General features: G+C 46.0%; 2 protein-coding genes across 4 annotated transcripts in view; both read left to right on the top strand.

Moving 5' to 3' along the window:
* Positions 1 to 601: 601 nt before the first annotated feature.
* Mtmr4 (myotubularin related protein 4) lies at positions 602 to 25,711 on the top strand. 3 transcript variants are annotated; one of them, XM_023705500.1, is made up of 19 exons: positions 602 to 688; positions 1,796 to 1,834; positions 5,585 to 5,674; positions 6,037 to 6,153; positions 6,694 to 6,776; positions 8,545 to 8,705; positions 8,823 to 8,919; positions 9,110 to 9,223; positions 10,042 to 10,235; positions 10,426 to 10,554; positions 11,187 to 11,298; positions 11,790 to 11,985; positions 12,199 to 12,384; positions 12,464 to 12,634; positions 12,758 to 12,912; positions 19,926 to 21,324; positions 22,852 to 22,962; positions 23,185 to 23,273; positions 23,474 to 25,711. In XM_023705500.1, exons 2-19 carry the CDS (start codon positions 1,832 to 1,834, stop codon positions 23,649 to 23,651), a joined length of 3,585 nt encoding a protein of 1,194 aa, XP_023561268.1. In that variant the 5' UTR covers positions 602 to 688; positions 1,796 to 1,831; the 3' UTR covers positions 23,652 to 25,711. The 3 variants fall into 3 exon arrangements, with proteins under 3 accessions (XP_023561268.1, XP_023561270.1, XP_023561269.1); XM_023705502.1 differs by lacking the exon at positions 602 to 688 and adding an exon at positions 875 to 893; XM_023705501.1 differs by lacking the exon at positions 602 to 688 and adding an exon at positions 922 to 974.
* Positions 25,712 to 26,598: 887 nt separating this feature from the next.
* Hsf5 (heat shock transcription factor 5) overlaps positions 26,599 to 27,848 on the top strand; it is a 51,570-nt gene continuing 50,320 nt past the window's right edge. Inside the window, exon 1 of the mRNA XM_004645249.3 lies at positions 26,599 to 27,315. Coding sequence (XP_004645306.1) covers positions 26,715 to 27,315 — 601 coding nt within the window. The 5' untranslated portion in view covers positions 26,599 to 26,714. The remainder of the gene's footprint in view (positions 27,316 to 27,848) is intronic.

Consider the following 27,848-nt stretch of genomic DNA (forward strand, 5'->3'; position numbering starts at 1 on the left):
ACCTATCAGAACAAAAAGGGACAAACTCCAGTGCGGCCGGCGGAAGGTGGAAGATCCAGACCAAGTCTTAGTCCCAGTCTACTCTTCCAGCCTCCCATTCAGATTTGGGATTGGACGATCGTAGCAAATTCCACACCCAACTGGATTAACTGAAGTGCCACTGGAGATTTATTAGAGAAACTACCTGTACCGCAGGATCGTCACCGGAAGTAGCTTCAAGGCTCTTGTCCCTACAATGACCCGCCTTCGATTGCGCCACCAAGTGGACGACGGGCTGTCTCCACTTCCGGCCCCCTTATTCGTAGCAGCAGCAGCAGCAGCCCTTTTTACTTCTCGCCTATTGGCTGCCGCAGGGACGCGCTGTGATTTCCCATTGGTTGCGTCGTCTCTCCGGTGCTGCACCGCCTTCCTACAAGTACAATCTTCTCTTGGGGCACCCGATAGGCTAAAGGCTGGGAGGGCGTCTGCCCTTTGGGCCAATGAGCGCCATAGGGAGCGAGGGCGGCGGCTGCGTGGTGGGGGCAGGGTGGGACTTAACATGGTCATTGGTCAGGGCAGACGCAGGCTAGAGATACGATTGGTTGGGGAAAGGGCACCGCGGTGGGGTTGGTGCTGCACAGCCTCAGCAGCTGCGGGAGACGGAAGTGGTGAGAGCGCTGCCTTGGAGGGTCGGGCGGACGCCGCCTGGGTGAGTCACTGTGCCCCGTGCATTGCTATCCTGGATACCCAACGACCACGTCTCGCCCGGCACCGCCCAGGCCCCCGCCGCCTTTCTTGCGTCCCGCCTTCAGTCATTTGGGGCTCCGCCTCTGAGCCTTTAGGCTCCGCCCCTAGGACCTGGGCACCTGGAATCCCCTGCCAGCCTGGCCCATCCCCCGGACTAAATTACCTAGGTCCGGAAGCCTTAGGCTTCCCAGGCCTAATCGTGTCTCTTTGCCTCCCTCCATTTCCCAGAGGCTGCGTGCCAGTGGGCGGTGAGGCTGCAGCTCTGTCGGGTTTGCGGCTTGCGGGCTCCCCCGTGAGGGAGGGTGGGCTGGGGAAAAGAGGGTACTGTAATCTGGGACGCAGGTAGGGCCACAGAAGCAGGCTTTTATTTCCTCAGCTTTTGCAGCCCTGTTTTAATGTGTTAGTGAAACCTGGGCCTGGCTCCCTAAGTGGGTCTGACGCCTCGTCCTGAAATCTATTACTAGGACCCATTGGACAGATACTGACTCTGAGGCGGGCCTGGCTGGAATTTGTCCCTGTTGTGTGGCCTTCTTTCCATAACCTCCACCTCACTTGGTGTCAAGTATGCTCAACAGGATCTGTCCAGCCCTGTTATTTTCTTATCACAAGTTGTGGTCCTCTCCCTCTTGTCCTCTGCTCTGGACTCTGCCCCCAGTAACAGGTCAGGTGGGTGCTACTCCTAGACTCAGAGATTGGCAGAGCTGTGGAGTCATGCTCCCACCAGGGCCAAATATGAGTATCCGTGGGCACTTTTGTCTCTTTAGAGCTGGCATTTCTTTTGGTCTCATGTAGTGAGCAGGATTTAGAATTTTCTACCTTCTTCCGTCCGATAGTCAGAACTCTTGAGTTCTGAATAAGCTTGGACATTCATTTCTGTTTCAGAGCTTGATGACTGACTTCATGTTCTACAGAATCACTTGTTGCTCTTTCCCTATATAGCTCCCATTGCCTCTCAGGTATGGGGACAATAAGAATTGTAGAGAAGTTTGGGGGTAGCTGTCTGCATTGTGTTGATTCTACAGTGATGTTAATGGTATTCTTTCCTCTCACGTTTTTTGATCTCTTGCAGTGGCAAGCCAACAGCCAGGATCCTCACCACAGTAGAATGGTGAGTACTCCTTCCTAAGACCACTGCATTTTCTATCTCTGTGGTGCTCGCTGCCTCACCCCTGCTAGACCTTGAGCTCCAGGCTACTCCATTTGGCTTCTAAACAGGTTCATCTGCCCTGGGGATACATTAGGTTCTATTTTTTCTTTTTCTCCTCCTGCAGTACTGGAAATTGAACCCAGGGCCTTCACATGCTAGACAAGTGCTCTTCCACTGAACATAGGGTTTCTTTCAATTGAAAAGCAGGCACTGGAATCAGAAACATGTAGAAATGTGTTTCTGCATATGGTTATGCCACGTCTTCCCCATGTTACCTATACTCCACCAGCTCTCTTAGCCTTTCACAGCAATTCTCTTGCTTTTCTTGGGACCCTGGCAAAAATCTCTGTTCCTAAACAAGTTCATCTGCTCCGAAGATAAATTTGGGTATATAAAAAGCCACACCTTCTTTTTCTTTTTTTGGTACTGGGAATCAGACCCAGGCAGGGTCTTGTGCTAAAGCCATGCCTTCTTTAATCCTAAGATTCTGAGACTTCCAGTGGGTCTCTTGAATATTAGGGTGCAGTATCAGGTTTGACTCTATTCAAACCATGGACTTTCTTCAGCTACTAGGTATTGTCTGTTAAGCAACCATAGGCAACAGCTGATAAATATCTAGCAGGATAGTATCCTGAGAGTGCCCAGAATATCACTAGAGATGGTTAATCTCAATCCTGTAATTTCCCATAAACTGTAACTGCCCTTTTCATAGCCCTTTTCTTACTCTTATGTTCAGGGAACTCCTTGAGAGCTAAGGGAGGAGGAAGCAGTGAGATGAGAGAGTCACAGGTCCTCCCCAGACCAGGCCATAACCTGCCCCTTTCAGTTTTTCAGGTATTCCTTATGCTTAGGGACAGGTTAATGAATTCAACTGGTGAGAGGTCTGCTTCCTTCCCCACTTTCTTCTGTGGAAGTGTACAGTATTGGGTGGTCTCTTATCAGAAAGTCTCCCAGTCCTGCTCCTACCTACCAGCTGATAGCTGCTCTCCCTTTCCTCTTCTGTGATATCCTGAAAAGAGCATGGCTTTCGGAGTCAACCTTGTTTAATTTCAAATCTAGCACCACCACTTAAATGCCTTACGTAAACTGCATGCTTTCTCTCTACGCCTGGTGTCTCATTATAAAGCAAGCTAAGGCTTACTTCTTGGAGTGTTGAAAGTGAAATGAGGTAATGTTTAAAACTACTTAGCTTAGAGTAGATATTTAATAAAATGTTAGGTTTCCTCCTATTCTTTCCCACCCCACAGAGCAGAAGCCCTGGTTTCTGAAATTTACCAGGTACAGGAAATTTTGGGGTTTTGGCTAGCGTTTTCTGTGACTTCTGGCAATATTGATCCTCTTATTGAGCTTGGCACTGTTTGGTCTGCTACCCAACTCCCTTTATCCACTTACTTCTGGGTATCGAGTTTTGTGTTTGTATGACTTCCATGGCCCATAATCCCAGTTTTTGTCTTTCTCAGACTAAGAAATTCTTTCCCCAAGAAGGAATTTCTTTTCCAGAGATCAGAGAATGTGAAACCGAGGGAGAGGTGGAGCTGAAGGAATAGAAATGGGCAGGGCCATAAAATTGTGAAAACTCAAAAGAATTTCTCTCCATGTCCCTACTCTGGGGACAAAATGAGTTTGATTAGGTCAGAAGGCTGAGGATCACTGATGGATCTGAGAGGTACTGGGTGGTGGCTTGGGCGGGAAACCAGGAAGCACCAAAACTGGAAGGGGCACGGGATGGAAATACGGGATGTTGTGCTCCAGAGAAGGCCATGAGGTAACTCGGAGGAGAAAGGCTGTGGGGACGGTTGTGTCATAAGGGAGTGAAGTGGCTCACCTGGAAGATGGGAAGTGAAAAGCTGTAGGCGGCCTTGGCTCCCTCTGATTGCAGCCTTAGAAAGCCCCTAGCCTTTTCCCGGGTAGCCCCGGCGCGGCGGGGTGGGTGGGGCCGGGTGTGTGGGTGGAGCCCCGCCCTGCCTCCGCCTTCCCGGCGCGGTCCCGGGCTCCCGGCCCTCCTAGCTCGGCTCCTTTCCGCGCTCGTGCCAGAGGGCGGAGCTGGGCCCGCTCCATTGTGGAAAGGAGGGGAGGGGAGAGGCGAGGCGAGCCGAGTTGGCCCTAGCCAGCGCGCTCTCCAGGCTGTCGCGGCTGCACCTGGCGGGCCCCGCAGCCGGGATGCGCCGGGCGCCCGGGGCGGGTGGGCAGCGCAGCGGCTCCGGGGACATGTCCGCTGGCCCAGACCGCCCGCGACCATGAGCCTGACCGCCCGCGTCTCCTGCTCCATGCTTAGCTGCTTCGTAAGTGCCAGCCCTGCCTGCGGGTTCCGGGACCCAATGCACGCAGCACCCGCAGCTCCGCCCAGGGCCAGCCCTTGAGATACCTTATTTCAGCCTATTCCCCTTCTCAAGGCCGCAGGCCTGGCTTCGAACGTTTAGGGGGCAGGGGAGGAAGGTTAGTGCTTTCTTGGACTTGCCACTGTCTCCAGCAGCTGGGGATTGTCGAAGGCTGGGTGGAAATTCTGTGGCCCTTCCTGGCTCCGCAGCCACTGCCCTTGACTGCAGCCCTCCAGACTCCGCCCTGTGGGGGGTACATCCTTTATCCCCCCCCCCCTCCATCTTGGTCCCAACCCGCTGCATCTTTGCCTGGCGATCTGGGATGTGGCTAGCAGACCGTGGGATATTAGGGGGCTAGTCGGGGACCATAGGATGATGTCTGTGAACTATGTCCTGTTCTCCAGCCTCCTCCCCCTCCACACTCATCCCTCACCTGACAGGCCAGCCAGTCTTTTCTCCTTGACTGTCCCCCAGACAGACTCTTCATCTCCCTTCCTCTGCAGGCCTCTGTACCTCTGCATCATTCCCAGTCTACCCCTCCTCCCCACTGGCCAATGCTTCTTCCCGCTTCCCCCATCTGTCCTCTCAGATTCTACCCCCTTCGCCCCCGTGTGTGTTTGCCAGGCCTTCTTTCTCTCTCCCCTGACTGTCCTTGGGTCTCCTACTTCCTCCTGGTCTCGTGGATCCCCTTTTCTCCCTCCTGGTGGTTGGGAGAGGAGCGACTTCTGCTTGCTGTGGGTATTCCTCAGGAATTCCCCTCAGATCAGCAGGCAATGCAGGTTGCTTGGCTGGTTAGGGGGGCTTAACAGGAAGATAAGCTCAGCTCCAAAACGGCATCCTCCTTTTGAAAGCATCCACGGAGGCCCTCTAGAGGCACGGGACTGAATCCCCCCAGCCTACTCCTCTTTGTCTCCTTCACCCACCAGCTTGAAGCTTCGGTTGCTAGAGGTGCCTGACTCTCCCTCTTCTCTCTGTAATCAGCTGCCACACCTAGCTCCTTTTTCTCAGGACAGAACTTTACCATTTGCACTCCTGCCTTACCCTCACATTAGTCATTTCCGTAATTTTCTGCCTTCCTCCATTTGAAATTTTGTTTCTAGGGAGAGTTCACCTGTGATCAGTGCAGATTCCCAGTTCCTCCTTGGCTTACCTTGCTCTTCCCTTAGGCTTACTCAGCTTGAGTCCCCCTTTCATTTCACCTTTCCCCACTTCCAACCAGGCCAGGTTTCCTTTCTCTACTCTGGTGGGAAAGAAGCTTGTGTGTGTGGTGGGGGGGGATGGTTTGGTGGGTGTGGGTGTGTGGGGATGTTATCTTGATTGTTGGGAAAGGGGAACAAATGAGCCTTAGGGGCCAAGTGGAGTTTAGTGACTATGGATTATGACCTTCCTGCAGGGTGAGGAGGGGCCCCCCAGCCTGGAGTATATCCAAGCCAAGGATCTCTTTCCCCCTAAAGAACTAGTGAAGGAGGAGGAAAACCTTCAGGTAAGAAAGAGTTGGGTCCAGGTGGGTGGGGTTCATGCTTAGTTAAAAAATGACCTCCTTCCCCCTAAAATCTCCAGAGGATCTACAATACATCCACAGCTCTGGCTTCCTTCTTCTTGGTCTTTGGAGGGGGTAGATTAGTCTGCCTGTGTGTAGAATGTGAAACCTTTGGCCCCAGGGAAGGGAAGATAGCTTTCTTTTATAGCTGTGACCTGACTGTGGGGAGGATTCTCTCTCTCTCTCTCTTTTTTTTTCCTTGCTATAGTCTAGCTTTTCCATAGGTCAAACCGCCAGAGCAGGGGCTACAGAAGAGAGTGAGGGGTGACTCAATTCTGAATGAGGGCTTCCCTATCCCTTGGTAGGTACCCTTCACAGTACTGCAAGGTGAGGGAGTGGAGTTCCTGGGCCGGGCAGCTGATGCCCTCATTGCTATCTCCAACTACCGGCTGCATATCAAGTTCAAGGATTCTGTCATCAACGTGAGTTTCTTTCTTGTTTTCCTACACCTGAGCCTGAATCCCAATGAGGTGCTGAATGGTATTATTCTAATGCTTTACCTGATCATGTCCACAAAAAAAAATTGGAGTTTCCTTCTTTTTCTCAGTGGCTTGTTTTCTTTCTTGCCTGATGATCTTTTCTCTCTGGCTCATTCTCCCTTTCCCTCCTTTCTTTCTTTTACCTATTACTGACTTTTCAGGCGCACAGAGACAAGGTTGGAGTTGGGCAAACCTGAATTCTTTTCCTTCACTGCCACTTGCCAGTTTTGTGACCTCAGAGAAGCCTTTGCTCCTATAAGAAGAAAACCTCAGTCTTGTTTTTTTTTTTTTATATAATATAGGGTGATTATTAATTGAGGTCACACGTGTAAAGGACCTAGTGTAGTTTATTAGGCACATAACAGGTCCTCAGTAAATGCTGGCCTTCTTTCTTCTGTTATAATCTGCACCTGGGCTGGGGTGGGGAGGAAGAGTGGTACCAAGAGTGGGGGAGTGAAGCTTCAGTTTGTCCTTCTTCTGAAGGTACCCCTCCGGATGATTGACAGTGTGGAGAGCCGTGATATGTTCCAGCTGCACATTGCCTGCAAGGACTCCAAAGTGGTGAGGTGAGCATAATGGAGCCCTGCTCAAGTTCAGTGGCCCTAGTTTAGGGACCAGAGATACAGCAGAGAATAAATAGACAAAATTTTCCCTCATGGAGCTTATATTCCAGTGGAAATCATAAGTAAATAATAGGTGAACTGTGTTAAGTGATGATAAAGGAAAAATAAGACAGGAGAAGGGAATATGAAGTGCTAAGGGCATGAAGTTTGTAGTTTTGAACAAATGATTAAAGAGAGCTACACAGAAAAGGTGACATTTGAGACAAGACCTAAGAAAAGTGACCATGTGAGTTTTCAGGGAAGAGAATATCAGGAAGGAGAGCTGTGAGTGTAAAGGTCCTGAGTGGGTACCTACCTTGGAAGAATGGCAGAAGGCTAGTGTGCCAGAAGGGCATGAATGTAGGTGAGGACAGAGGGGTACCAGGTCTGAGAGCAGAGGAAGCTGCCACATGATTAGAATTTACTTTGAAGGAATTAAGGAACTCCTTGAGCAAAGAAATGACATGATTTGGTTAGTGCTTCATGGACTCACTCTAGCTCATATATTGAGACTAGATGGAAGAGGGCAGGGACACTAGCCGAGGCAGAAGTGGGGAGATCAGTTAGGAAGCTACTGCAGTACCCACTTGAGATGTGGTGTTGGCCTATCTAGGGTAATAGCAGCCAGTGGCGAGATCAGCTTCTGGGTGTGTTTTGAAAGTAGAGATGGCATGGTTTCCTGACAGACTGCATATGAAAGAAAGAGGGAACTGGGATGACTCCAACGAGTATGAGAAGGATGCTTGGCTTAGAGTTGGCCACATGCTCAGGTCTGTGGTGAATTCAGAAAGAAAACCTATACTGCCTTTCCCCTCATGGAGGTTCATACCTCCTTAGGTTGCTATAGCAAGACGTAAGGAGAGCAGTGTGCCATGGAGAAATGGATTGTTTAATATAACACGTTAAGAATTAAGAGAGGGTCGGGCATGGTGGTACATGCCTGTAATCCCAGCATTCAGTTGTCCCCCTGCAAGGTTTTTTTTTTTTTTTTAATTTTGGAAGAACCGGAGATTAAACTCAGGCCCCTGCGCTTTCCAGGCAAGTGCTTATTCCATGGAGCCTTCTCCCTAGCACCAATCCCAGCATTCAGGACGCTGAGACAAGAGGATTGGCTTGGGTTTGTGGCCACTCTGGGCTACACAGTGAGTTCAAGGCTGGCCTGAACTACAGAGTGAGACCTTGTCTCATACCAAAGAAACAACGTAAGAAAAGGAAGACTGTGGAAGGGAGTAGGTTGGGAAGCCTTCAAGTGGAGATGGCACTAAAACTAAGTCTTCTAAGTGTCAGTAGGATATGGGTAAGCAAAAAAGAGGCATTATGAAGGAGAATTAAGGAATAAAGAGACAAGAATGGTGTATGTGGGACTTACTACCTGCAGCAAGGTTTGTGTTAGGGAGTCACAGGAGATCACACTGGCTGGTAGGATAGGAATAAGGAGTACATTTGGGGCCATATAGTAGCAGTTAGATTTGATATGAGAAATGGTAGGCCCCATCAGGGGGAATAAATAAGTCCCAGGCACAGAAGTTCTTGGGAACGTAACTGTCATGGGAGACAACTTCCTTTGAGCAGTGTCCCTGTTTCACCCCTTGTGCTGCCCCCTCCTCTATTGTTTTACCTTCTGCTTTCACCCTCTCCTCCCAGCCTTTCTCTGGCCATGCTTTGTACCTGTATGTCCTCATGATACATCCTTCCCTTGCCTCATCCAGGCCTGTGGCTTGTTGCCCTGTAGGTGCCACTTTTCCACTTTCAAGCAGTGCCAAGAGTGGCTCTCAAGGCTAAGCCGGGCCACAGCAAGACCTGCCAAGCCCGAGGACCTCTTTGCCTTTGCTTACCATGCCTGGTGCCTAGGGCTGACTGAGGAGGACCAGCACACCCACTTGTGTCAGCCAGGTGAGTGCAGACTGTCTTCTTAGGAAGGCTGTTGTTTTTTCCTCAGTACTTGTTCCCTTCCCCACCCCTGGATGTTCATGCCTGGGTCAGCTGACAGGCTGGGGGACTGTGTTGCAGGAGAGCATATACGATGTCGGCAGGAGGCAGAGCTCGAGAGGATGGGCTTTGACCTGCAGAACGTCTGGAGAGTCTCACATATCAACAGCAACTACAAGTGAGAGGGCATGGGTGGGGTACCAAACATCTGCCTAGACCACCCCTGCACATTTGACTAAAACAAGATGGGCACATCTCCTGGGTCTGTGGGGCAAGCAGATTCCTGTTACTCTTCCCACAAAGTCATTCTGGGTCCTGTTATCACATATCTTAGACCCTGTGTGATGAACCCCTCTGTCTCTTCTCAGGTTGTGCCCCAGTTACCCTCAGAAGCTGCTGGTTCCTGTGTGGATCACAGATAAAGAACTAGAGAATGTGGCTTCCTTCCGTTCCTGGAAGCGCATCCCTGTGGTTGTGTACAGGTGAGGCAATAGGGGATGTGAGGTTGGGAGGCTGTTCATATGTAGTAAGGAGAAGCAAGAGCTAAGGTTTTTGGCAGCCTGGTTGAATGGGAAATAACACCCTATGGGGAAGTGGCTATGAATTATTTTAAAATGAAAACTGCTTTTTTTTCTCCTAAAGATAAGGTTTTGGGGGGATTTATTCACTTTTTAATTTTTTTTGGTGGAGTGTATGTGTGTATGTACATGTGCATGTAAAATGTTACATTAGTATAGGAGTTAGCATACTAGTCTGGAGATCAGATCTAGCCTACAGCTGCTTTTATGTATATTTTATGAGCTATGAATAGTTTTTGCATACCTAAAGAAATTTTTGGAAGAGATCATAAAAATACATACAAGTGTGCTTGTGACCTACAAAGCCAAGAACTTGCCTAATTCTTCGCTGAAAAGTTTACTGACCCCTGCACAAAAACAGCACAACTAAAATAGAGTGAGGGAAATAGTAACCATGAGGTTTGGATTTGTCTGTGTTCCTGGCTCCAGCCTTGTTCTCCTGCTGTGTGGCTGTGCCTAGAGCAGGTGCTGTGCAGATTTGATGAGTCAGGGTCACCTTGGGAATATGGAGCCCATTTCAGAAAATGTGTGTGATAGCGCTTTGTAAACGAAACCTCTCTCGAGAGATGTTAAGGCTTTTGGTTGCTATTATGATGACCTGAATGAACTGGTACCTTGTGTTGACTTGAGAGACGTTGGTCTGGCCCCCTGAGATCTCTGTGGTAGTAGGCTCTGGAGGCTTTGATTGCCCAGGGCATTATGGTTTCTTTTTGTTCTGTCAGACACCTGCGCAATGGGGCTGCCATTGCACGCTGCAGCCAGCCTGAGATCAGCTGGTGGGGCTGGCGCAATGCTGATGATGAGTACCTGGTCACGTCCATTGCCAAAGCCTGTGCCCTGGATCCTGGGATGCGAGCCACTGGGGGCTCCCTCAGCACTGGGAATGATGCCAGTGAAGCATGTGACACTGATTTTGGTAAGGTGTAAGTGGTGCTAACCCCCAGGCAGCAGACCCTTTCTTTGGCCTCAGTGGCACACTGATGGGGGAAACTGACTTTCAGGGGGTCCACACTTGCACGCTGCTATCATCTGAGATGGGTATCACAGAGTTATAATGACACCAGGCAGCTGGCTGATCCTAGGTCTTCTGTCTGCTGTGTATTTAGACTCCTCTCTGACTGCGTGCTCTGGAGTGGAGAGTGCGGCGACCCCTCAAAAGCTATTGATCCTGGATGCGAGATCCTACACTGCTGCTGTGGCTAACCGGGCCAAGGGTGGAGGTTGTGAGTGTGAAGGTATTATAGTTACCTAGTGCTTGTAGAACTGGTTGAGGGCAGCTTGGGTACTTGAAGGATTCAAACAAAGCTGCCTGGAACCAGGACTCTGCCCCTTACAAACTATGACTGTGCTTAAGCTGCCTTACCTATTGTTTCTTTTTCCATTTGTAAAGAGGAGATGATATATACCTTGCAAACTTGGGATGATTAGAGGTTGGATATATAAAAGTCTGGCACAGAGCAGATACTATTTATTGAGAATTTTCTATATATTGTCATTCTTAGTAGCTATACTAGAACTGTTTGTTATTAATATGATTACTGCTACCATAGATATCCAGATATGAGTATTCAGAAGTTAAATGAATACAGATTTTTTTTTTCTGTGTGTGTGTGTGTGTGTGTGTGTGTGTTTTAATACAATAGCATCTTGTGTATTTATGTATTTATTTTGGCAGAACCAGGGATTGAACTCAGGCCCTTGTGCTTGCCAGGCAAGCGCTTATTCTACTGAGCTACCTCCCCGTAATTCAGATTTCAAGAGTCTGTTTAGTTTCCATTCTGCAGTACTTTTTCTTCCTGGAAGCTTTGTCCTGGATGCCTAGTACCAGGACATGTTTTTATGTCCCACTGTCCTCTCACACCTACAGAATACTATCCCAACTGTGAAGTTGTCTTTATGGGAATGGCCAACATCCATGCCATCCGGAACAGTTTCCAGTACCTTCGGGCTGTGTGTAGCCAGATGCCGGATCCCAGCAAGTAGGTGTTCCCTGATTTGATTACATTGTTCCTCCAGTCTCATCACGTATCCAGTACTTTTTTTTGGAGGATTAAATGGGGAGATGGACATCTGAAGGTACAAGGAGACCTCAGGGCTTATGTAGAGTTGGTGGCAGCAGACCAGTTCTAAGGACACTTTCTACTTCTCAGCCAGTACTTTAGCACAGTCATAGGACATTGGATTCTTTTTATGTCATTGTCATACTAAAAAAAAAATGCAGGGAACTGGAGAAAGTGGCTAAGTGTGCGTGTAATGCTTCCCAGTTTCTCTTTTAAGAAGCTCTTCTCTGCCTCAGGGCCTGTCTTCCCTACCTTCCTGCTAGATATATCTTGGCAGAAAGGCCATGGCTTGGACCTCTTGGTTTTACCCCTCACTGGAGACTTTGTTGGGTGGAGCTGACTGAGGGTGGTGGAGAGATTGTCGTGGCACCAGTATCCTTAGTGATGGGCTTCATGTTTGTTCTGTGTAGTTGGTTGTCAGCACTGGAGAGTACCAAATGGCTGCAGCACTTGTCAGTGATGCTAAAAGCTGCTGTGCTGGTAGCTAATACAGTAGACCGTGAAGGCCGGCCTGTCCTGGTGCACTGCTCTGATGGCTGGGACCGCACGCCACAGATTGTAGCCCTGGCCAAAATACTACTGGACCCGTATTACAGGACACTGGAGGTATTGAGAAGGGATTGGGAGGAAAGTACTGGGGTGATGGCCGTAGAGGGATGGTTTTGGTTACTCTGGAACTGCCTTGGGAATCTTTCAGTGTTCTTCCAGGTTCAAGCCTGTTTTTTGCAGCTGCCAGCTCTGTGCTTGGGACAATCTACTGGGGAGTAGCACACTTGTCTTTCCAAAGAGGCTCTGTGTTGGACTGTTAACTTTTTGCAGGGCTTCCAAGTGTTAGTGGAGTCCGACTGGCTGGATTTTGGGCACAAGTTTGGAGATCGCTGTGGCCACCAAGAGAATGCAGAAGACCAAAATGAGCAATGTCCTGTGTTCCTCCAGTGGCTTGATTCTGTTCATCAGTTGCTTAAGCAGTTCCCCTGCCTGTTTGAATTTAATGAAGCATTCCTGGTAAGTCCTAAAGCCTGTGACCCAGGTGAGGGCTGCGGTGTTCTGAGGTGCCTAAGTGTAAGCTATCTTGGTCCTCTAGGTAAAACTGGTGCAGCACACATACTCGTGCCTCTACGGCACGTTCCTGGCCAACAACCCTTGTGAACGAGAGAAGCGTAACATCTACAAGCGAACATGCTCTGTGTGGGCACTCCTGCGGGCTGGCAATAAGAACTTTCACAACTTCCTCTACACACCAGGCTCAGACATGGTAAGGCTACAAGCTCTTTTCTGTAGGTAGAAGAGGAAGAATCTGGGGAGAATAAAAGCCAAAGGTTTAGGGAAGGTAAAGGGGAACAGTATCCGAAACACTAGTGTTGGGCCACTTTCCTAGGTCCTGCATCCTGTCTGTCATGTCCGAGCCCTGCACCTCTGGACAGCTGTTTATCTGCCCGCATCATCTCCTTGCACACTTGGAGAGGAAAATATGGATCTTTACCTTTCCCCAGTGGCCCAGAGCCAGGAGTTCTCTGGCCGCTCTCTGGACAGGTAAGGAAAGCCCTTGTTATTCTTTCCTCTCTACTAAGAAAGCAGTAACTACTTCCTATCTTGCCTAAATGTTGTTCTCCTTTTTTCATGAGCTATTTAAAAGCAACTTCTTCAGTCAGTTAAGGGAGAAACTTGGCCTGAGACTCGTGGTTAGCTGGGTGCACTCTGTTTTCAAGGTCCTCTCTAAAGATAAGGTTGGTTACCTTCTTTCCTGGAGCTGTTATCGCCCCATGTGACAGATCCAAGCAGGGGAGAGGAGAATGAAAAAGAAAGGACTATTTCACAAAGGTTTGTGGGAATGGTGTTGATTGTTTGTTCACTGATAAAAGGCATGGAGAGCTTGCTATCTTTGTAGCAACCTTTGCTATGTTCAGCATTAACCTCCGGAAGCATCAGACACTTGGGGAAGTGGGTCTCCCATCAGAGGTATGGCCTTTACTCCTTCAGAAAAAGGCTGGAGTTTGAAGCAAGATATAAAATGAAAGTTATTTTCTGGCTGGATATTTGAGGCAAAGAGAGATGAGGACTGTAACATACAGAGTAACGAATATATAAAAAGGGAGTGTATGTGTTTCAATCCAGGCATGGTTATGGCATACAGTTATAATCGCAGCTACTCAGAAGGTTGAGGCAAGAAGACTGGTATTTAAGGCTAGCCTGGGCAACTTAGCAAAACTGTCTCAAAAAAATAAAAAGGCTGGAGATGTAGCTCAGTGCTCCCTGAATTCAATTCTTAGTATCACAAACAAAACAAAAAGTCAGACAATATAAATATAGCAAAATGAAAATTCTTGGGCTGGGGAGATAGCTCAGTAGAATAAGCACTTGCCTGGCAAGCACAAGGGCCTGAGTGCAATCCCCAGTTCTGCCAAAGGAAAAAAAAAGAAAATTCTTTCTTCTGATCCTTGTCCATGCTAACGTTTTGTTGGGTGCCCTTAGGTATTTCTCTGTGTAACTACATCGACTCTCATACCTGAGGCTCCCAGATATAAGCTATCTCAGCTCTCTAGATAAAACTGGTAGAATACACATATTCCTGCCTCTGTAACACATCTGTTTTTTAAGCAGAAGTTGAATTTTTCTTACATACTGTTTGGCAAGTTGTTTTTCCCACTTTTTACTGGGCTATCATACTATGAGAACATATATAATGCTACTTTATTATTTTATTTATTTACTATTTATTTTATTTATGCTGAGGATCAAATCCAGGGCCTTGTGCATACGAGGCAAGTATCTACCACTGAGCTACATCCTCAGTCCTACTTTATTGTTTTTAGTGGTTGCATAGCAGTCCAAAATGAGAGAACTTATTGGTCAGTTATGTAACTTCCTTTAAAAAAAAATTACAGGGAACGCTTTAGTGCACTCTCTATCGCTCTCGCTCTCTCTCGCTCTCTCTCGCTCTCTCTCGCTCTCTCTCGCTCTCTCTCGCTCTCTCTCGCTCTCTCCCGCTCTCTCCCGCTCTCTCCCGCTCTCTCTCGCTCTCTCCTATCTCTCTTAGTCATGGTAAGCTTGATGTGGTGGCATATACCTTGTAATCCTAGCACTCTGCGACACTGAAGTAGGAGGGGCTCAAGTTTCAGCCTGCCCTAGACAGTTTAGCAACTCAGTGAGACCCTGCCTCAAATTAAAAATGAAAAAAGGCTCTAATATAATGAGGTATAAAGGCCTTAGGCTTAATCCCCAGTACCAGAAAATCCCATGGTAAAATACACATAATATTTACCTCCTAAGCTAGTGATAGTGAACCTTTTAGAGTTTTCAGTGATAACAGACCTACTGTGGCATGCCATGTATGCAATAATCTCACTACCACTGACCTAAACTAATTTTAAATGTAGAAGTCAGCTGGGGGTATAGCTCAGTAGCAGAGCATGTACTTGGCATATAAAGCCCTGTGTTCAGTCCCTAGTACTCACCCCCTCAAAGAAAATATGATTCACTAGAATCCTCTGCTACATACACACACCCCTACACACCTACCTAGATACATATCCATGCATATATGTTTGTATTTGTGCTATTATTTCTGCCAGATTTGCTTCCTAGGAACAAAAATGTTATGTTCAAAAGATATATAAATATGTTACAAATTTAGATATTTGTTTCTTGGCCAAAGTTTTTAAAAGTTAAAATATAACATCATAAATATATAAATATATAAAAATATATAAATAAATTATATACATATATACATATACAAGGTCTTGCTATGCAGTTCAGGGAGCCTAAGCTCGCTTTGTAACCCAGGCAAGTCTCAAACTCACAGTGCTCTTCCTGCCTCAGTTTCCCGAGTGCTGGGATTACAGGCATGTGCCACCATGCCTGGCAGGTTGAGTATTACAAAGGACCACAAAAATCCAACATCATAAATTTTTGATTTTATGTTCAGGTCTTTTGAACAAAGTCCATTGTCAGGGAATAGGCTTCAGGAATTTTCTGATTTTTCATTTTCCCTAAAGTATGAATAATTTGAATGTAGGGTCATAAAGTTACTTTTCCAGGGAGAGAGGTCGTACTTCTTATCAACTATTCAGTGAGCCCTGAACCACTTAATCATTGCTTTACCTTGGTATCTAACATTAATTCAGTATGTTTACTATCTATAAGTTGCTTAGTACTGAACTTGGTTTTGTGGGCTATACCAGGACATCAAAGTTACTGATCCTACTTTAAAGAGATTTTTTAAAAAAAACTGTAAGACGTAGAACAACTAAAGAACAATTCAATGTCAGTGTCTAAGTAAGTAAGACTATATGTAGTTCAAGGCTATTGGACAAATGAATTTTTTGTTTTTGTTACCCAATGTGATACTGGGGGTTAAACCAAGAGTTTCATGCATGTTAGGCAAGCACTTTTATCACTGAACTATATTCCCAGCCCTTTTTGAAAAATTTTATTTCAAGATGGACTCACTAAGTTGCTAAGACTGGCCTTAAACTTATGATCCTCCTGCTGCCACTTCCTGAGTAGCTGTGATTACAGCCAGGCACCACTGTGCACAGCTGGATATTTTTTTAAAAGGTCATTTGACTACATTATTCAGCAAGTTTTCATGAAGGGCCAGACAAAAATTACGGCTTTTCTGTGTCCCAGAGTGTAGCCCAGGGGCTGGTATATCATATGTACTTTATTACATTTTTAAGTGGGAAATAAATGTGTGGGATAAAGGAAGTTGTGAACTTGGTAACAAAGTTAGTTGAAAGTGGTCCAAAGAAACTGAATATTAGAGAAGTGTTTTTAAGCAAAAAGATCCTCTCTGGAGCCAGCAGCATTTGAGAAGGGAGTGTTTTGAGGCATAGAAAGAAAACCATGTAGGATAGGTTTTTTTTTTTTTTGTATGGGAATCAAACTCAGGACCTTGGGCTTGCCAGGCAGGTGCTGTACCACTGAGCTAAATCCCTGGCCCAGGATATAGCTTAGCTTATATATTATATTATAATATATCATATTATATTATATGGTTATTAAGGGTTTTAAACATTATAGTAGAGAATTTGTTTTGGTCTGCTTGCTGGTAGAAAGTTAGTGTAGGAAGTCATTATGACCTATTGACAATGGGATGTTCAGCAACACAGAGACCAGCCAACACTGTTACAGTAGTTCAGATCTCAGGAAATGAGTCCCTTGAGGAAGAGAAAAGGTTACATTCAGAAATGCAGTAGAGAAATCATAGGCAAACTATGGTCTTAGTTGAAAGTTGGAGGGTGAAAATGCACAGTGAGGAAGACCCAAAGTCTCTTTGATATCAAATATAGGTGCAAGTTTCTGAGCTTAGATTCTAGGAGACTGTTTATAACACCATAGACATTGAAAAGTTGAGGAAATAGCAAGTTTGGGGAGAAAAGGAAATGCAAGGAAGTTGGTATTGAAAGATAAGGTGAGGGGCTGGGGAGATGGCTCAGTGGAATAAGCGCTTCCCTGGCAAGTGCAAGGGCCTGAGTTCAAACCCCAGTTCCACAAAAAAAAAAAAAAAAAAAGAAAAGAAAAGAAAGAAAGATAAGGTGATATAGCACAGGGGCGATTTAGATAGCTCAAAAGGAAAGTTGGGTTGAGAGGAATGTGTGGTATAAAGATTTTTAAAGGAAGTTTATGTAATAACCAGCTAACTTTTGCTTTTTTTACCTGGATCAAAATGTCCTGCTATCTTTTCTCCTCTTCTTTTGAAGTTCAACATGTTTAAATCCTACCCTTTCTTTCTAGCCTTCCTTGACCACCCTAGCTGGATGAGCTCTCTTCATCCCAGACTCCTCGGACAATACAGTGGTCCCTCATTTATTGTGGAGTTTACATTCCAGACACCCCTGTGATAAGTGAAAATCAGTGTAGTAGCGATGTTATATTTATTTTAATATTTGTATGTATTTTAAGGCTTTATAAAGCCATGTCATACTCTTATTAACCTTTCCCACACTTTTAAAAATACTTCTGTTTTTAACCATTTTCTGAACTCATAAATGTACATAATTTTAACACCATGTATATACTGTATGGTTCTGCAAAGTCCTGTGATATAGTGAAAAATCCATGATAAATAATTTAGATTAATATTTTTTGAACACCTGCGAAACAGTCCATGAAAGTCAAACTGAAATAGTGAGGGACTACTGTATTGTCCATACCAGCATTTATGGAGGATGGGAAGCTAATGCTACATGATCTAGATAGAGATTATGTGGAAGTTAGTTTTACTTTTCCTTCATATGTTCATTAAAAAAAGTAAAGCAAGAAAAGAAAAAGTTAATGGTGGTACTTAAAAAAAACCAAACCAAACCATACCTGATGTAGCTCAGTGGTAGAGCACTTGCTTGGCATGTGAGAGGCCCTGGATTTAATCTCCAGTACTATAAACCCCAACCAAACTGAACCAGACAAAGCAAACAACAAATTAAGTAGTTTAGTCCTCATTCTTGGCTCTTCTTGTTTGGTAGGTCCTGGAAGCTCCTGATGTTTACCAGTGATTGAACTTTGCTATGCCTTTCCATTTAGTTGCTACCTAGTAGTGGAAACTTGATGTTAGATTTTTAACTTCATTTATTTTTCAAATTATTTTGCTGGTTCTGTGCTAAAAGCTAGGGATTCAAGTAACATAGTTATGCCAAGGTTCCTAAGCGTAAGAGCAATAATGTCATAGGAAGCACTGTGGAATGGATGATTTTATTTAATCCTCAAATGGTTTTATGTGGTAGATACTTTAACTTCTACAGACGAGGAACTGAGGCTTAGAGAAGTTAAGGTCACACAGCTCAAAAGTTGCCAGCCTGAGAGTTGAGTCCCTGCTCTGAGACTCTAGAGACTATAACCAGAACCACTACCTTCTTGAAATATCCTGTCATTAAAAAAATAATAATTATAAATGCCAGGCATGGTAGTACACGCCTGTAATCTCAGCACTCAGGAGGCTGAGGCAAGAGGATTACTGTGAATCCAGGCCAGCCTGAACTACAAGAGTGAGACCTTGTCTCATAAAAACCAACTTTTTCCAATCAAAAAATCAAACATAAAAATATATGCAGAGCATTTATTATAATAGCATTCAAAAATCAAGTACTTAAATCCTGCGTTTAGGGATTGAACTGAGTCATCTAAAAAGAGGGAACTAGTCAGTGAAGTCTCTTAGTTTTGTTGCATTTCCCTAGCTTCTTATTGCTCTAAGGATATTAAACTGTGTTAGAGATTAGTATAGAGTGAAATAGAGTGGTACATGCCTATAATCTCAGTACTTTGGGAGGCTGAGGCAGGAAGATCATGAGATTGAGTTCCACATGGGCAATTTAGTGAAATCCTGTCTCAGAATAAATTACGGGGAGATAGTTAAGTTGAAGACCATGGGCTCAAACCCCAGTATAAAAAAAAAAAAGTTCAGGACGGCCATTCTTAAAAATGTCTGTTACTGGGTCAGGTATATAGCTCAGCAGCACAAACACCTGCCTTGAAAGTGCAAGGTCTGATCCCCAGTTTAAAAAGAAGAAAAGAAAAATGTCAGTTACCTATTTGGTGTATATGAATGCCTCTAGAACTCTGAGTGCATCTGCTTGCAGAAGTTTTCCTGAGGCCTGATCAATCAGAGGGGCATTGTGCCAAGTGGTTATAAAAAGCTATCATGAAGAGTTGTGTTGTCTTCATAAGTTTGTGATTGCTTATTTATGTTTTGAATCCTTATAACATCTCCATAAGAGGAAACCAAATATCTCAGAGATTAAGTAACTTTCTTGAAATCATATAGGTAATTGTTAGAGCCTGTGTTGTCTGACTGCAAAACCTACTTCCTTTCTGGCTTACCGTGTCAGAGACAGTGGACTACTAGGTGTGAAGCTCAGGTGCAGAGCTGGCTGGAATAATGGATTTTTTTTGGCTCCGAATGCCTTCAGGGCAGGTTTGGCTGGCTTGAGTTCTGAGGATCGAACCACAGCAACCTGAGGCTGGCTGCTTTGTTGAAGCAGCCACTTAAAGAACTGAGCTAAGGGGCAGGCCCCTGGAATAATGGATTTAGAAAGCATTAACATAGCAGGTAGTTGAAGTTAATGGGAGTGGTTGAGATTTCCCAAAGAAATTGTGTAGGTTGAGGACTGACAAAAGCTGAGCATAGCTCCTGAATTCTTGAGCATGAGGTCCATGTCTTCTGCTTTTTGAAAAGTAGACACTTAGTGAACATTGGTTGTAACCTTATTTATTTATTTATTTATTTATTTATTTTTTGGGTTGTAATCTTAAACGTCATATCATGTAGATGTTGTCTTGTTTGGTTTGGTTTTCTTGCATTGAGCTATATACTGAGCCCTTTTAAAAAATATTTATATTTTGAGACAGGATCTTGCTAAATTGCTCAGACTGGTTTCAAACTCATAATCGTCCTGGCTCAGCCTCCTGAGTAGCTGGGATTACAGGCATGTGCCATCATGCCCAGCTTAATGCTGGTTTTGATATTGCTCTAATCATGACCTGATTCTAAATATTGTAGGTAGCTCCCATGTTCTGATCTTGAGATACTGTGTTGTCTGTTATTCCAGGTTACCTAAAACCAGATCCATGGATGATCTTCTTTCTGCCTGTGATACAAGTAGCCCCCTGACTCGGACATCCAGTGACCCTAACCTGAATAACCACTGTCAGGAGGTTAGAGTTGGCCTGGAGCCATGGCACAGCAATCCTGAGGGCTCAGAGACAGCCTTCATGGACTCTGGGGTAGGAGGTCCCCAGCAGACTATGGGAGAAACGGGCCTCCCTTCCCCTCTGCCGAGCAGCCAGAAAGACTACTTGAGCAATAAGCCTTTGAAGAGTCATAAAAGCTATTCGCTAAGTTATAAGCTGCTTAATACTGCTGTGCCCCAGGAAATGAAATGCAACACCTCTGATCCTGAAATCAAAGTCCTGGGACAGAACATGACACCAGCTCCAGATCCTTCTGCCCAGGATGAACTGGGTAGGACTTTTGATGGCTCAGGGGAGCCATCTGAAAATTGTCCTGAATCAGAAGCTGTCAGTGCACTTTCTAAGATTGTGTCCAGCAAGTGTGATGGAGACAGTGATCTCCCTGAGTCTTCCCAGGACTCCCTCATGGGTATTCCCAAGCAGGCCCAGCTAGACTGTGTTCTGGGTAGGCCCCCTAGGTGTGCTCTGGACTGTAGTCTGGGCACCCTTTGCAACCCACCAAGTGCTGCCTGCCAAATTTCTGTGGAACCAAGTGCGGACTTCCTCAGCCAAGACCCCCCAGTGTCTCTGCCAGGTGTCTCCCACCAGGAACAGCCTGGTTCTGTGCTGGATCTGATCCATAGGGAGGAAGACACTGGCAAGAAAGGAAGTAGTAGAAATGGGCAGATACTGGAAAATCCTCGCTTTGGAAAAATGCCATTGGAATTAGCCCGAAAGCCAGTTTCTCAGAGCCAAATCAGTGAGTTCTCTTTTTTGGGGTCCAACTGGGACAGCTTCCAAGGGATGGTAACATCATTCCCAAGTGGGGAGAATACCCCTAGGCGGCTGCTTTCCTATGGCTGTTGTAGTAAGCGGTCAAACAGCAAGCAGATGAGGGCCACAGGGCCCTGCTTTGGGGGCCAGTGGGCTCAGAGAGAAGGTGTGAAATCACCTGTCTGCTCTAATCATTCCAATGGACACTGTACTGGCCCAGGAGGAAAAAACAGGATGTGGTCATCTGGTCATCCAAAGCAAGTTTGCAGCGCAAAGCCTGTGCCACTGAGCTGCCCTTCTCCAGTGCCTCCTCTCTATTTGGATGATGATGGACTACCCTTTCCCACGGATGTAATCCAGCATAGATTAAGGCAGATTGAAGCAGGATACAAGCAAGAGGTAGAGCAACTCCGTCGACAGGTGCGTGAGCTTCAGATGAGGCTGGATATCCGTCACTGCTGTGCCCCTCCAGCAGAGCCTCCCATGGACTATGAGGATGATTTTGTAAGTATTCCCCAGATGCCTTCCCTGAATGTATTCTGTCCAGCCTCTATCTGTTCATTGTATACTTGCTGTATGCCACTAAGTTAGCTTGGGCTCTAGGATGAAAGACAATTAGAATGATGTCGTAAGTGTGAAATAGAGGAAGGCATCAGTTGTTATCGGGCTTGAGTACACTGAACAGTCGAGGAAGGCTTTCTTGAGAAGACAGTGGTTGAGCTGAGTGCTGATGAATGTGGTATATAGTTATGTAGACAAGGAGAGCAAAGAGACATTTGTGGAAGCACTGAGGCACTAGGTACTTCATTGGCATGGCTTAAACAAAGGAATGCATGCATGTAGGTGTATGTGTGTCTTTTTTTTTGAAGCAGGCCCTACAGGGTCTCACCACATAGATCAGACTTGTAGTGATCATCCTGTTTTCAGTCTTCCCAAGTGCTGGGATTGCAGGCATGCACCACCACTTCCAGTCTGGTGTATATGTGTCTTCATAGCAGCACCTGTGGGACTATGAAGGAGAATTGGGTTGTGTGATGGGAAGTGACACTGGAGAATTAGATGGTGATTGGAAAGGTCGGCTTGAGGACCATTTTTAGAATTTTGGATCTTACCTTCAAGGCAATGAAATTTCAAACCAGTAAGTGAAATGATCAGATTTGTATTTTAAGAAACCTACTCTAGCAACAGGGTAGAATTTTGATGAGGCAGTTGAGACACTGTGGGGGGCTGGTTGGGACATGTGGAATAACCCAGGTGAGAGGTGATGAGGACCTTTGAGGCTTCACTGTGTTGGGCTTCCTCAGGTCCTGGCACTGCAGTCTTGGGGGAGCTTCTAGAACCATTTTCTCCCCACAACAGCTTGCTGTCTACATGCACACTTCCCTTCCTTCTGTTAAGAGCACTCCTAGTTCCCTGCTAGCAGAGTGGACAGGACTAACAACTTCTTGTGATTTAGGGTGATGCTTTAAGTAGAAGACAGCCAACTTTTTAAGGATAGATAATAAATATTTTAGGTTGTATGGACTGTAGTCTATGCCGTAACTATTTACTGTGGCTTTTATAGGACAATAAAACTTGATTTACAAAAACAAGCTGGAGTTGGCATGTGGGCCATTATTTGCCAATGTCTAGTTTAACATATAACAAGAGTAATAGTCTTCAGTGCTGTGGTACAGCACTGTTGGTCAACAACATGGGTCTGAAGCCAGGTATACAAGGTTTAAATCCCAGCTTTACACTTACATCTCTTAACTTTCTCTGTGGCTTAGTGTACTTATTTGTAAAATAATGATAACAGTGTACAACTTAAGATTGTTTTTTTTGGTGGTGGTTGTTTGGTTTTTTGTTTTGGGAACTGAACTCAGGGACTCATGTTTGCCAGGTAGGTGCTGCTGAGCTATCCCTGGCCCTCTAATACTATTTTAAAGAAATAAGTTCATGCATGTGAAGCACTTAGAACATTGCCTGACACATGGTAAATAATAAGTGGTAGCGATAATGAGAATGTTGACATCTTTGTTTTCTCTTCAGACATGTTTGAAAGAGTCAGATGACAGTGATACAGAGGATTTTGGCTCTGATCAAAGTGAAGACTGCCTCTCAGAAGCAAGCTGGGAACCTGTTGATAAGAAGGAAACTGAGGTATGTGTGCTGGGTACTTATGAGGGACAGAACATTTATCATATTTCTCAGAGATGAGTGACATGCTCTCCCCCAGCCAAGTGACATCTTTGTAGGCAAGTAGTGTAGTCAAGTCATAAAGACCAGCTTTGTCATTTTTTTCCTGAGCTGCTTTCCTTGTTGCAGTGTTGCTTTTCTACCTTATAGATAAAGACCTGGAATTTTTCGTTGTCTTTCTGTTAGGTGACCCGCTGGGTTCCAGACCATATGGCATCACACTGCTATAACTGTGACTGTGAGTTCTGGTTGGCCAAACGAAGACACCACTGCAGGTGAGATGTTTTTGTGACTCATAAAGCAGTGCAGTACATGTGTGTAGAACTAAATTGAATCAATCTGAAAATGAAGGCATCCTTATGGGAACTATTTGTGTTTGTCCTCAATCTTTTCATTTATTCATTGATAGGCTTTTGACTCATGTATTCTCAGTTACTTGGCATTTCTGGTGAAGTTTTTCTTTGTGCTTTGGCAGAAATTGTGGGAATGTATTTTGTGCTGGATGCTGCCACCTGAAGCTGCCCATCCCTGATCAACAGCTCTATGACCCAGTTCTCGTCTGTAACTCATGCTATGAACACATTCAAGTGTCTCGTGCCAGGGAACTCATGAGCCAACATCTGAAGAAACCTATCGCGACAGCTTCCAGTTGAATGCCAGAGGAGATGACCTGTCCAATTTTAGCAGGTTTGAAGGGAGGCTCTACTTCAGGTTTAGTGTGGAAGGTTCCTTGGTGTGGCTCATGAAATCACAGAGCTCAAAGATACCGTCTTGAGAAATCCTCCTTGGTACCTTGAGACTGGAGCAGAGGAATTTCAATTTGGCAGAGGTCCTCTACTGGAGAGACCCTCACCTTGGGGTAATGGTCTGATGCAGACCTAGAGTCTGGGACCTTAATATTGAGTTGGTGACTTCTTTATCATGGAGGGTCACAAGATACTGCCTGGTGCAAAGTGCCCAAACAGCAATAGAAAGGCATATGTGTAACCAAACTCCAGGTGATAACCAGACCCATCTCTCCACCTTGAAAAAAGCAGATACTACTATACAAGATAGGAATTCCTATCCTCTTTGAGATGAACTCTATTCTGTACCTCTGTGCTCTGTGTCTGTGCATGAAGGCTCAGTCTTTAGAGGCACTCCCTCTAGTTGCATTAGTACTTTCTGTGGAGTTTGGCTTAAGGACTGACTGGTTTGACAAGTGAAGGTTTCAGTGTGTTTTTCACTTGGCTCATCAGCCAGCATCAGTGAATATTCAGCTTAGGGGGACAGTTCTCAACAGTAAGACATTTTGGGGAACAGAAAAACTCTGTTGATGTTTAGTCATGGCAAAAATCAGTTCTTTTGAGCTGTGAAGGCAGATGCCTCTTCACTTTGTGAAGGCAGCTCTTGAAGTATGCACTGTGAAGAATGAGAAGGGAAAAGCAAAAATTATCCTTGTGAAATATCTGCTGATTGTGCCCTACCCTTTGCGCCTGACTTCCTAGTTGTCCTGGTGCTAACACAGGAGCTACACCTTGATCCTCTCCTGGCATGAAAACAAAACAAAGGTTTTTGTTGTTCCATTGCCCACTTCCCCCATGTTGTCTTTCCCTTGGCTGCTGCCTCCTCTGGGTCACACTGCTTCTTATCCTGAACACTTGACACCTTGAGGGTAGAACTTAGTGTTTGGTTTTTACCTCCTAGAATATGCTGTTTGGTATGTGAGGGTTTCCGTATAAATGCTGCTGTCTATTTCTGTGCACTTAACAATGGAACCCAAACAGGAGAGAAAAGCCTTGATACCAAAATTGGGAGATAAAATGTGTCCATTTGGACCAAACATACTTTTTGTTTTGATTTTGTTTTTCATCTTAATATGTACCAGTGGCACTTAACCAAAAGATACCGTGATATAGCCATGTACTGTGGTTTGGACAGATACAGTCTCCTTGACCCATTATGAAACCACTAGAATTTCCTTTATATATTTTGCTTAATCATTTGTGTGTAAAAAGTAAATTACATTTAGGTGTATCCTGTTTTAAAGCTATTGTAGTTGTCCTTCTCACTTCTACTCTGAAGAAAAAAAATCATTCCAAAATAACTAAAATCTGCATTTAGAACAAGAATTGTTATTTGTCCTGACCTTTACTTCAGTCCTACAGAGAAGCATCTGTGCTTCTTTTATACTTGCCATGGATGTAACCTAAAAAGTTTTGGCATATTTAGGTCAGCCTAGCAGAACTTTTTTTTAAAATGGAGCTGAATAATGGAGATTTTGTGTCTGGGAAATTCCTGAGAGATCATTGAAAAAAATAACAAACTCTTCCTTGTCTCTGATACATAAAATTCTTTTAAGCATTTTCTCAATTATTAAAACTTACTGCCAGTCATGAGTGGTTTTTTAAGTTAAAATTGATTTACATTGATTTACATTGCACTTCACTCTGCCTGTCTTGGAGGGTATAAGATTGATAACATGGGGAGACTGTATCTGTCTACTTTGTGTGGCTGTTTAGAGGGACTGTCCCATCAGTGAATAAACTGCATGGCCTTGGAGAGAGACTCTGGGCTCTTGGCTCAGATAGATTCATCAAATACTCCTTTCAGAGCTGTTGTGGGTGTAAGTGACATAATGTGGCCAAAAATCCAAACTGTGCAGTTGCGTTGTGACAAACATGCAATGTGCTGTAAAAACTCAATATGGTTTAAATAAAATCTCTATATTAGTGCTGCTTTGTTGGGTCTTTTTATTTTAGTTTCTGTGAAAACATAATACTCATTGTTCTTCTGCCCATAAGAAAATTTTACATCATTTTCTGATGATTTGTTTTTAAAATGGACTTTTTTTTTTTTTATGAGCACAACACCTCTTATATTTGTATTTATTGACTGGGCAGGATTTATTCTTATGGATTCGGTAGAAGTCTATCCCATCTCAAGTGAGTTTTCTCTTGTGTCAAATGTCAGCAGTGGTGGGTTGAAAAAGCACACAGAATTGTATTTCGGTTCGAATATGATTCTTTTTTGCCAAACATAATGCTTATCTCACCTTGAATTAACTGTTTTGAGCAAAACATTGCCATGAATGAATATATTTTCAAAGATAAATCTGGGGAGATGGCTCAGTGGAATAAGCACTTCCCTGGCAAGTAAGTGCAAGGGCCTGAGTTCTATCCCCGGTTCCGAACCAAAAAAAAAAAAAAGCTATTTAAACATGAATTAATTGATTCATAATATTGTACTTCCATCCCATCATTTTGATTTGGAGACCAGCAGTTCAGCAGTTGGTGAAGTTTGGCGCTTTGTTCTCAGGAAGCATTTTCTGTCACTTAATGCAGCCTTCTGCATTCTGAATGCCACAGCCAGCTGGGTTCAAGGGTCCCACCCTTCGTGTTCGGTGGTGCGTAACTGGACTTCTTTCTTTGCAGGACATAGAACTTCCTTGTGGGCAGTGCTCCTCCCTCCGAAGCGGCCCGTGCGGGACCTGGAGGGAATGTGGCCTCTGGCCTCGTCCCGCGAGTCGCGTGCCCGTGGCCACCTCGGGGTGCGCGTGGCAGGAACTCGAGGCCTCATTGGCTGCGCCGGCAGCAGGGACTGCGCCAACGGTCCGGGGGCTGAGGCGCAGGCAGGAGGGGGCAGGGCGAAGCGAAGGCCGGGGTGGGGGGGATCGAGAACGGGGTGGGAGAGGGAGCCAGGCTCTTCGGGGCGAGGCCCTGGGCTCGGCAGGGGCCATGGAGGAGGCGCTGCTCTCCACGCCCATCAACCCCAATAACTTCCCTGCCAAGCTGTGGCGGCTGGTGAACAGCCCCCGGTACCGCTCGATCCGCTGGGACGGCCGCGGAGAGGGGCTGCTCATCGACCAGCCGCTCTTCGAGGCCGAGCTCCTGAGCCCTCCGAGCCCGGGGGCCGGGGCCGGGGCCGGGGCCGGGGGCGGCGGCGTTGGGGCCGCGGGGGCCGAGCCCGAGCTCTTCAAAACCACCAACTTCACCAGCTTCATCCGCCAGCTCAACCTCTACGGCTTCCGCAAGGTGGTGCTGGGCGGGCCAGGGCCGGGGCCAGGGCCCGGGGGGCCGGCAGGGGACGGGCCGCTGCACCACTTCCACAGCCCGCACTTCCGCCGGGACCAGCCGCAGCTGCTCGTGCACCTCAAGAGGCTCACCAGCGCCAACAAGGCCAAGCTGGCGGCGGGCCTGGAGGTGCCCTGCCGTCCCCCCAACCGCTTCCAGCGGCTGCTCATCACCTCGGCCTCCGCCTCCGCCTCCGCCTCCACCTCCCCGCTGCAGCACCAGGAGTCACCTCCACAGCCCGCAGGGCCGCGGGCGGAGGCGCACGGTGAGTCAGGGCCACCCGGACCCTAGCCTGTCCTCAGGGCGCACAGGCGCCAGGGAGCAACCGCCCTGGAGAGCAGAGCGCAGGGACCCGGGGCCCTAGAGGCAGGTGGTGAGGTCACTTCCATCATTCCCGCAGGCACCAGCACACCAGGCCCTTAATGCTTCCTCCAAAGGGATCCTAAGCATTTACCAGCAACAAGAGAGACACTGCTTTAGACTCTCATTCCACCCTTCTTCAAGGGTTGAAACCCCGAATTTAAACCCTAGAGTTGGGATTGTGACAGCTAGAACCCCAAGAATTTACCTGCTCTTAAAACTCCATAGTCATTTACCTTCCTAAGGCCCATTCTTTCCACTGTGAACATCTAGGATAAGTAGTTCTTTGTTGAAATACAGGGTCTGAAGGAAACCTGAGGGTCTCCTGGCTCCAGCAAGAAGCAAAGCTCCATGGGTTAAAACCGGGAAGGAACAAAGTCACAGCCAAGAAAAATTAGAACATTATACCATCCAAGGGAACCTGGAAAAGGTACCTTG

The sequence above is a fragment of the Octodon degus genome, unplaced genomic scaffold, assembly GCF_000260255.1.
Source record: "Octodon degus isolate 3935 unplaced genomic scaffold, OctDeg1.0 scaffold00222, whole genome shotgun sequence".
Taxonomy (NCBI): Eukaryota; Metazoa; Chordata; class Mammalia; order Rodentia; family Octodontidae; genus Octodon; species Octodon degus.

Excerpts from the sequence above, each read along its gene's own strand:
- Mtmr4 (XM_023705500.1), top strand. Across the intron at positions 12,385-12,463 it reads AATTTAATGAAGCATTCCTG|GTAAAACTGGTGCAGCACAC; the intron begins GTAAGTCCTAAA and ends TTGGTCCTCTAG. Across the intron at positions 12,635-12,757 it reads ACACACCAGGCTCAGACATG|GTCCTGCATCCTGTCTGTCA; the intron begins GTAAGGCTACAA and ends CCACTTTCCTAG.